The sequence below is a fragment of the Pinus tabuliformis genome, chromosome 8 (assembly GCF_031772625.1).
Source record: "Pinus tabuliformis cultivar Carrire ecotype Pingquan chromosome 8, CPIR1, whole genome shotgun sequence".
In the NCBI taxonomy this organism is placed as follows: domain Eukaryota; kingdom Viridiplantae; phylum Streptophyta; class Pinopsida; order Pinales; family Pinaceae; genus Pinus; species Pinus tabuliformis.
In genome coordinates this window covers 446808822-446819204 of record NC_142294.1, presented here as the reverse complement: position 1 = coordinate 446819204, position 10383 = coordinate 446808822, and the positions used below count along the sequence as shown (strand labels likewise).

Genomic DNA, 10383 nt, shown 5'->3' with positions numbered 1-10383 from the left:
CTGGTTTGATTTAAGATTGCCTGGCAATTTTAATTTTTACACTTAAATTTATTGGGTGGATTTCTAAATCCCACAAGAAGCAAAGTTTTCTGTCTTTGTTGTCTTTTCGTCTTCTGAATTTAGGGAAAATCTCTATTTCTCTGTCATCCTATAGCCTACAAGGGTTTTTGTTCATTAAACTCAAATTCGAAGAGGAAACTAATTTGGAATTTGTGGAACTAGATCCCACTGGTAGGTATGGTTGCTATGAAGATGTGTTGGGCCGTGGTGCTATGAAGAAGGTATACCGAGCTTTTGATCAAGAAGAGGATATTGAGGTTGCTTGGAATAAGGTGCCTCTGCGAAACCTAGATGATGCTTCCACATATAGGATCTATGCAGGTCTGTACCTTGGGGACTCTGAGAGAGTACCACCAGAAGCACGATCATGTCTCAACGAAGGCTTTGTAAAATTTGTCACTTCAGATACTTGAGGGTTGCATTATCTTCATAATCATGTGCCTTGTGTAATTCATAGAAATTTGAGTTGCAGCAATACTTTTGTGAATGGAAATGGTGGCATTCTAAAGATTGGGGATTTGGGTCTTGCCACTACCCTGGGAAATGTTCATGCTGCGCACTCTGCCCTCGGTACTCTGGAATTCATGTCTCCAAAATAATATGAGGATTATAATGCACTTGTAGATATTTATTCTTTCCACATGTGCTTGCTCGAGATGGTTACTCTGGAAATTCCTTAGAGTGAGTATCGTAGTGTTGCTCAAATTTATAAGATGGTGAGTTCTAATATAAGCCCTGCAGCATTGGAAGATGTTATGAATCAAGAAATGAGACAGTTTATTGAAAAGTGTGACCATTGGCCAAGATGAGGCTCTGCACAGTTTGAGCTCTTGTGGTTTTGATATAGTCAATGTTTTGCTGAACCGTCATATTTTTGAAAGTGGCGTCATCAAAGAGATTGTAGTAATGCACATCCACAACTGTGCGGGACAGGCAGTTCTTAATTTGAAACAACTCTTTTGGATCAACAGGGCCGACTCTGTTGCACATTATCACATACTCTAACAGCGAATACTTTCGAATTATGTCGTAACCCCGTGAGTAGTAATCAGTCACTTTTTTCAAGCTAACTGCAGGCGAACGTGGCTCATTCAATAGTTCAGTGCCCAAAAGGGCAGGGTGTGCAGCATATCTGTCAATCACAGAAGCAATTTTTAAAAATTTTCTATGGACCTGATTGATTGGAAAAGAAGGGGCTTTTTTCTACTATATCCAGAAATATAGTTACTCTATGGAGCAATTTCTTAAGCCATGTCAAAATCTATCGAAATGAATTACTGCTATAGGAATTTGTTGTACCTCGCAGCAAGAAAATCAATGACAGAAAGACTCTTGTCGATGTTCTCTTGCGACTCAGGCCATTCAATAAATCCATCTAGTAGTTACTTAAAAGGTCCTAACTTGGGACAGTTCAGAGAAAAGAGGGAGACAAGGCCTCAGTAATTGTATGTCGTGTACAAGGGAAAAAAAATCTATTCCTCATTTATTCATCTACTACTCATATGGTCCACATTTCTGGAAGCATATCAAGAAATTGACTACAATAGATATCTGGAGAGGATTCACAATGGAAGAATGTCTTCAAGACTTGTATCCAGAGAAGGATCTAAGAGAATATAGAGCAATTCCATGTTTAACCTTATACGGCAATTCCTACTTTTCAGATATACAATAAGCTCGGTGGACTTTATCTAGGATGCAAAGTGTCTACGAAAGTCAAACATCATTAACAGTCCAAAAGCCAAGACCCACATAATATGAACGGTGAAGATGGAATTCCAAGTAGTATCTCCAAGGATCACTTCATCAAGTACAAGGCTTGTCTAGGCATTCGAACAAACAATTTTGTAGAATTGAAGGCTCTTCACATATTATTAAAGCTATAATGGATATCATGAGGTTGCAAATATTCAGGGATTCTTTTTTGTTCATAAAATGGATGAATTATGAGATACATATTTTGTTAGTTGGATGATTTGGCGAGGCAAATAAAGAAGGATGCATTCAGGTTTATCTCTTTCACAAATGGTTTTCATTACCATAACATGCTAGTAGATGCACACTACCAAAACAAGCAGAATGGGTTGAAGCTGGATTTGGTTTGCCAGAAGAATAAAAAAATGGTAACTTGACACAAACAGGTACATCTGTTTTTAGTAGAATATCTATTTCCTGAAACCATATATATATATATGGTCCTTTGTGGTTTTTGAGCAGTCACATGAATTCATATTTTTGTACAAGCTGACACTTGAAAGTATCAATTCTCAGGACTCTAGAATGAGAAAATATTCTGTTTTTACTGATGGATTTTTTTTTGAGAAAATACTCAAAGAAATATATGAGAGACACTCGAATCCCAGTGTTCCATGTTAGGTGACTTAGGTCGAAATACATTGAGACAAAAAACTTGGCCAATTAGAAAAATCAAGATGTTCTCAACAAGCTGATGCGAATGGAGTATTATTGTGAGTGAATAAGTGTAGGGAATGGTAAAATTTTGAAAACTTTAGGATTATGGCAATCCAAGGGCCCACATGAATCATCAAGAATGGTAACTTGTTTTTGAAAATTGCTATATTATAACAATAAGTTGGCATTGAATTGTAGGATTATAAAGAAGGTAGTTGCTTGTTCTTTTTTGTTTTACCTCATTGGAGGTAAGAATTACGTTCTGTTCCAGAGCTGTTAGCTTGCTCCCTATAAAATAAAATAAAAATCTTATTGTTGCTTCAGTGTGTCCTTATCTTCTCTTTTTATGTCAATTGTCTTCTCTCTGGCACCTGCCTGTACAAAATTCATTTCCAACTTTAGCTCGGTGGACAGAATATAGACCCCCCATGGAACTTGAATGCTTTGGGTGCCATAGATGAAAGCCAAAAACTGCTGAGGTTTTTCTGAATGAATAATATTCCTTGAGTTAGTGCAACTTATAACTCTTAGAAGGGTCAATTCAACACAATTATCTGTGGAAATGGACATAAGAGATCCAAAATTAATGGTTGAAAAGGGATGGAATAATAAAAAAGTGTACTAGTGGTTCGTCCACTTGCATACATAGAAAGTAATACTTGGATTGAAGTGTATATTTGCAGCTCTTTCATGTTTGTTAATTATTAAAGTTGCTGTTCAATCTAGTCATTGTTTCCAAAAAGTTAATTAACCTATAGTCCATTATCTTGACTGCTGATTGTTTTCTATTTTCAGGATTGAAAATTGTCAAAATGAAGGCCAGTTTTCACTTACTGTGCCCACGAGAAGGCTTTGTCGAGACAAGCTATAGATCCTACAACAAAAGGAGCAGGAGGTTTTGGATCACTTGCAATCCACCATCCAACAGTAACTCTAACAGCATTTTATCCTATGCTTGGCCAGGAAAACGAAATCATTCTCTATAATGAAAGTGCTTCGGTGTTCCCAAGAGACCAAAAAGTAAAATCATGAGAGGCCCTGTTGGCTACTATTTCTCAACAATGTAAGAGTAAGATTTTTAGTAGGAATTTCCTCACGTCCATAACCATTTGAGATTTGAAACCCCCCCTACAACGTCCTTACGATGGTCATCTCGAAAGTTGCTGCATTATCGCCTTCCCAACTAGGCTCCCCTTCAAAATCAGCAGTTAGCTCATCCTTACATTGTGCCTGCATGTGTCGAATATTAACAAAAATATATATATATATATATATATATATATATATATATATATATATATATATATATATATATATATATATATATATATATATATATATATATATATGATGTTAATGGTTGAATATGAATGTGAAATTAATGCTTATCAGTTTTTTTTCTCGAATCTATCAAATTTAAACCATCCCTTCTGGTATTCCTATCTACAAGATGCTTTTTGGCTTACGGTTAAACCAATTGAACAAACTCTTATTGTACTTTTACATGGTGCCATTTTGAAGATTGGGGATCTGGGTCTTGCCACTACCCTGAGAAATGTTCATGCTGCGCACTCTGCCCTCGGTACTCTGGAATTCATGGCTCCAGAATTATATGAGGAGGATTATAATGAGCTTGTAGATATTTATTCTTTCGGCATGTGCTTGCTGGAGATGGTTACTTTGGAAATTCCTTATAGTGAGTACCATAGCGTTGCTCAAATTTATAAGATGGTGAGTTCTGATATAAGCCCTACAACATTGGAAAATGTTATGAATCAAGAAATGAGACAGTTTATTGAAAACAATTCGCATAGAATTTCTTTTCTGCCAACATAATTTGTTTCTGTGTAGAGGTAGGGTTTTGGATTTCTTGGTTTGACTTAAGATTGCGTGGAAATTTATTTTTTACACTTAAATTTATTGGGTGGATTTCTGAATCCCACAGGAAGCAAAGTCTTCTGTCTTTGCTGTCTGTTCGTCTTCCGAATTTAGGGAAAATCTCTATTTCTCTGTCATCCTATAGCCCTGCAAGGGTTTCTGTTCATTAAATTCAAATTAGAAGAGGAACCTAATTTGGAATTCTGGGGTAAGGCTTTCCTTTCCTATAGGAGGTGGAGAAATGCCTAGTGTAGAATATGACACCTGTGATAAAGACAGGGAGCCCTTTGTGGAACTGGATCCCACTGGTAGGTATGGTCGCTATGAAGATGTGTTGGGCCGTGGTGCTATGAAGAAGGTATACCGAGCTTTTGATCAAGAAGAGGATATTGAGGTTGCTTGGAACAAGGTGCCTCTGCAAAACCTAGATGATGCTTCCACACAGAGGATCTATGCAGAAGTCTGTCTGTTGAAATCTCTGGGGAATGAAAACATAATTATGCTCTACAATGCATGGCTGGATAGAAAGACAAGTCATGTGAATTTCATTACTGAGGTCTGTACCTCGGGGACTCTGAGAGAGTACCGCCAGAAGCACCGTCATGTCTCAACGAAGGCTTTGAAGAATTGGTCACTTCAGATACTGGAGGGTTGCATTATCTTCATAATCATGAGCCTTGTGTAATTCATAGACATTTGAATTGCAGCAATATTTTTGTGAATGGCAATGGTGGCGTTCTGAAGATTGGGGATCTGGGTCTTGCCACTACCCTGGGAAATGTTCATGCTGCGCACTCTGCCCTCGGTACTCCGGAATTCATGGCTCCAGAATTATATGAGGAGGATTATAATGAGCTTGTAGATATTTATTCTTTCGGCATGTGCTTGCTGGAGATGGTTACTTTGGAAATTCCTTACAGTGAGTACCGTAGCGTTGCTCAAATTTATAAGATGGTGAGTTCTGATATAAGCCCTGCAGCATTGGAAAATGTTATGAATCAAGAAATGAGACAGTTTATTGAAAAGTGCGACCATTGGCCGAGATGAGGCTCTGCATAGTTTGAGCTCTTGTGATTTTGATATAGTTGATGTTTTGCTGAACCGTCATATTTTTGAAAGTGGCATCATCGAAGAGATTGTAGTAATGCACATCCACAACTGTGCGGGACAGGCCGTTGTTAATTTGAAACAACTCTTTTGGATCAGCAGGGCCGATTCTGTTGCACATTATCACATACGCCGACGACGAATACTTTCGAACTATGTCGTAACCCCATGAGTAGTAATCAGTCACATTTTTCAAGCTAACTGCAGGTGAACGTGGCTCATTCAATAGTTCAGTGCCCAAAAGGGCAGGCTGTGCAACATATCTGTCAATCACAGAAGCAATTTTTAAAAATTTGCTATGGACCTGATTGATTGGAAAAGAAGGGGCTTTTTTCTACTATATCCAGAAATATAGTTACTCTATGGAGCAATTTCTTAAGCCATGTCAAAATCTATCGAAATGAATTACTACTGTAGGAATTTGTTTTACCTCACAGGAAGAAAATCAATCATAGAAAGACTCTTGTCGATGTTCTCTTGCGACTCAAGCCATTCAATAAATCCATCTTTGGTGCCACTGTGCTCATCACTGTTTTGTGAGCCTGGAGCAGCATGGAGATCGATAATCACCTTAATGTCGTGTTTCCTGCAGCATTGTTTCCAAAAAGTTAATTAACCTATAGTCCATTATCTTGACTTCTGATTGTTTTCTATTTTCAGGATTGAAAATTGTCAGAATGAAGGCCAGTTTTCACTTACTGTGCCCATGAGAAGGCTTTGTCGAGACAAGCTAGAGATCCTGCAACAAAAGGAGCAGGAGGTTTTGGATCACTTGCAATCCACCATCCAACAACAACTCTGACAGCATTTATCCCGTGCTTGGCCAGGAAAACGAAATCATTCTCTGTAATGAAAGTGCTTCGGTGTTCCTGAGAGACCAAAAAGTAAAATCATGAGAGGCCCCGTTGGCTACTATTTCTCAACAATGTAAGAGTAAGATGTTTAGTAGGAATTGCCCATTACGTTCAAGACTTGTGTAGCTTTCTCGGGTCCATAACCGTTTGAGATTTGAAACTCCCCCTGCAACGTCCTTACGATGGTCATCTCGAAAGTTGCTGCATTATCGCCTTCCCAACCAGGCTCCCCTTCAAAATCAACAGTCAGCTGATCCTTACATTGTGCCTGCATGTGTCGAATATTAACAAAAATATATATATGATGTTAATGGTTGAATATGAATGTGAAATTAATGCTTATCAGTTTTTTTTCTCGACTCTATCAAATTTAAATCATCCCTTCTGGTATTCCTATCGACAAGATCACTTTTGGCTTACGATTAAACCAATTGAACAAACTCTTATCGTACTTTTACATGGTGCCGTTCTGAAGATTGGGGATCTGGGTCTTGCCACTACCCTGAGAAATGTTCATGCTGTGCACTCTGCCCTTGGTACTCTGGAATTCATGGCTCCAGAATTATATGAGGAGGATTATAATGAGCTTGTAGATATTTATTCTTTCGGCATGTGCTTGCTGGAGATGGTTACTTTGGAAATTCCTTACAGTGAGTACCCTAGCGTTGCTCAAATTTATAAGATGGTGAGTTATGATTTAAGCGCCGCAGCATTGGAAAATGTTATGAATCAAGAAATGAGACAGTTTATTGAAAAGTGCAACCATTGGCCGAGATGAGGCTCTGCAGAGTTTGAGCTCTTGTGGTTTTGATATAGTCGATGTTTTGCTGAACCGTCATATTTTTGAAAGTGGCGTCATCAAAGAGATTGTAGTAATGCACATCCACAACTGTGCGAGATAAGGCGTTGTTAATTTGAAACAACTCTTTTGGATCAGCAGGGCCGATTCTGTTGCACATTATCACACACACCGATGACGAATACTTTCGAACTATGTCGTAACCCCGTGAGTAGTAATCAGTCACATTTTTCAAGCTAACTGCAGGCGAACGTGGCTCATTCAATATTTCACTTCCCAAAAGTGCAGGGTGTGCAGCATATCTGTCAATCACAAAAGCAATTTTTAAAAATTTTCTATGGACATGATTGATTGGAAAAGAAGGGGCTTTTTTTCTACTATATCCAGAAATATAGTTACTCTATGGAGAAATTCTTAAGTCCTGTCAAAATTTATTGAAATGAATTACTACTACAGGAATTTGTTGTACCTCGCAGTAAGAAAATCAATGACAGAAAGACTCTTGTCGATGTTCTCTTGCGACTCAGGCCATTCAATAAATCCATCTCTGGTGCCACTGTGCTCATCACCGTTTTGTGAGCCTGGAGCAGCATGGAGATCGATAATCACCTTAATGTCGTGTTTCCTGCAGCATTGTTTCCAAAAAGTTAATTAACCTATAGTCCATTATCTTGACTTCTGATTGTTTTCTATTTTCAGGATTGAAAATTGTCAGAATGAAGGCCAGTTTTCACTTACTGTGCCCACGAGAAGGCTTTGTTGAGACAAGCTAGAGATCCTGCAACAAAAGGAGCAGGAGGTTTTGGATCACTTGCAATCCACCATCCAATAGCAATTCTGACAGCATTTATCTCATGCTTGGCCAGTAAAACGAAGTCATTCTCTGTAATGAAAGTGCTTCAGTGTTCCTGAGAGACCAAAAAGTAAAATCATGACAGGCCCCGTTGGCTACTATTTCTCAACAATGTAAGAGTAAGATGTTTAGTAGGAATTGCCCATTACGTTCAAGACTTGTGTAGCTTTCTTGGGTCCATAACTATTTGAGATTTGAAACTCCCCTTGCAACGTCCTTACGATGGTCATCTCGAAAGTTGTTGCATTATTGCCTTCCCAACCAGGCTCCCCTTCAAAATTAGCAGTCAGTTGATCCTTACATTGTGCCTGCATGTGTCGAATATTAATATATATATATATATATATATATATATATATATATATATATATATATATATATATATATATATATATATATATATGATGTTAATGGTTGAATATGAATGTGAAATTAATGCTTATCAGTTTTTTTGCTCGACTCTATCAAATTTAAACCATCCCTTCTGGTATTCCTATCTACAAGATGCTTTTTGGCTTATGGTTAAACCAATTGAACAAACTCTTATCGTACTTTTACATAGTGTCGTTCTGAAGATTGGGGATCTGGGTCTTGCCACTACCCTGAGAAATCATGGGTCTTTGTAAGATTTCCTATACTAACAGAACTGGTTTTTTAAATATCCTGCTTCCATCTTCAAGGTGGCTCTTTATCCAACTCTACAAAAATGAAAGTTGGGTCTCCTCATCTACCACAACAAGCCTTTAAAAGTTAAAATCACAGTTCAATATATTAGTGAAAACTCAAACATTATGACCGAGCAATGAACACTTGTTACTATAATAATGAACTGCATGCCTATGAGATTACATGAATGAATGCAACAGCTATTGTGACTCAATATATTAGTGAAAACTCAAACATTATGACCAAGCAATGAACACTTGTTACTATAATAATGAACTGCATGCCTATAATATTACATGAATGAATGCAACAACTGTTGTGACTCAATCAATTTTTGTAAAAACCCAACATCTCGAATATAGATTGAAGTCTAGAGAATAGATCTAAGTTTGTAAGAACCTATCAATCTCAAGCTTTTAATCAAACCTGTACAATATAAACATGGGAAGAAAGGATAGAGACTTACCATATGACAAGATAGGAATGAACTATTGCAAAATAAAGTCAAATAAAGTCCTCTGATTTGGTTATTGGTGATGAAATTTGTATTGATCTCTCTTTTGTATTCTCCATAAAAACCTTCCAAACCAGCCTCGAGAAGATGGTTTCCATCATCCATGTTTCTCATGACACCACACATGGAGGAGATCTAACATGTTCTAAAAAAAAAGTCTTCCATACACTACTTGAAGAATTCAAGGAAGGGCCATTCTATTTTCCACCTATTTTCCTATACGAAAATCACTTTGCACTTGAAAAAGGAAATTCCATCAATGAATATTTAATACATTCACCACCAACCCTAAACAACATAGGAGACAATACATTTCAATATTCCTCCACACTCTATGCCTTACGGCATTTCCTTTGCAACATTAGGTGCAAATGCTAGTTGTAATGTTTTTAAAAGATCATTAAGCTTCAAGACTATCAAAACCATAATAAGACAAGTTAATATTAGAGTTTTTTATTTCATCTACTGTAATTGTGTTTAATTCATTTGTTTCTGAGTGAGTTTTTGGAAGATGCAACTGAGAGGTTAGGCTCTCTAAGCCTCACCTCCGATAACTTACAGATCAATTGGTATCACAAAAAGTTGCTCCTTGAGGCCTGATCTATTTTTTTTTTAAATGCTCATTTATTTAATGCATTCTCTTTTCATGCAGCTGCCACATCTTCCATACTGCATTTTCAGATAGATTGTTTTTGTTCAAAGTTTGTTGCCCTCACCCATATTGACCTTTTCCCATGTCTTCTTCTTCCTTGCACTGCACATTTTTTTGTCTGAGTTCCTTTGCTTCATCACACCATCTAGAACACCCATGGACACATTTTTTTAAGTCTAGAACACATTTTTACTTCAGGTATATCTTTGGTGTGGTCTAGTTTTATAGTCCGCTCAAAATCCATGAGTTTTTCTATGACGAGCAATATTCGGAGCGGGTTATGTTTGAAGATGTGCCTTCCCACCCCGCTTTAGTAGGGACCTGCTTCACGTTCAACATAGCAACATCTGACTTGGGTTCCTTTGGAGTTGTTCCCTCCAACCCAAAGCTATGTAGGCACCTGCTACTTCATCAATAGTCAACACACATCTGACTTCGGTTCCCTTGGTGTTGTTGCCTCCCACCCGAAGCTGTGTAGGCACCTGCTACTTCATCAACAGTCAACACAGCATTGGGCTCGAGTTCATTGGGAGACATGTCCTCCCACCCAAGCTATATAGAGACGTGCTACTTCATCAACCAGTCAAC

The 10383-nt window shown here is 37.8% G+C and overlaps 2 protein-coding genes and 2 pseudogenes across 2 annotated transcripts; 1 reads left to right on the top strand and 3 right to left on the bottom strand.

The window, feature by feature from the left end:
- Positions 1 to 837: 837 nt before the first annotated feature.
- On the bottom strand, positions 838 to 3708 carry LOC149235980 (putative glucan 1,3-beta-glucosidase A). The gene is made up of 2 exons (XM_089368736.1): positions 3605 to 3708; positions 838 to 1192 (listed from the first exon to the last, which is right to left on the bottom strand). Exons 1-2 carry the CDS (start codon positions 3706 to 3708, stop codon positions 838 to 840), a joined length of 459 nt encoding a protein of 152 aa, XP_089224862.1.
- Positions 3709 to 4567: 859 nt separating this feature from the next.
- On the top strand, positions 4568 to 5376 carry LOC149235979 (putative serine/threonine-protein kinase WNK11 pseudogene; annotated as a pseudogene).
- A 1-nt stretch (position 5377) lies between these two features.
- Positions 5378 to 6585, bottom strand: LOC149235978 (glucan 1,3-beta-glucosidase-like; the record flags this gene model as incomplete). The annotated part of the gene is made up of 4 exons (XM_089368735.1): positions 6421 to 6585; positions 6157 to 6326; positions 5888 to 6043; positions 5378 to 5720 (listed from the first exon to the last, which is right to left on the bottom strand). Coding segments are annotated over exons 1-4 (834 nt in total), but the record flags the coding sequence as incomplete, so codon positions are not given.
- A 472-nt stretch (positions 6586 to 7057) lies between these two features.
- On the bottom strand, positions 7058 to 8277 carry LOC149235977 (glucan 1,3-beta-glucosidase-like; annotated as a pseudogene).
- Between the last annotated feature and the right edge of the window lie 2106 nt (positions 8278 to 10383).

Coding starts and splice junctions, on each gene's coding strand:
- LOC149235980 (XM_089368736.1), bottom strand. CDS start 3,708: ATGCAGGCACAATGTAAGGATGAGCTAACTGCTGATTTTGAAGGGGAG. Junction 1,193..3,604: donor ATGACCATCGTAAGGACGTT/GTAGGGGGGGTT, acceptor TGTGATTGACAG/ATATGCTGCACACCCTGCCC.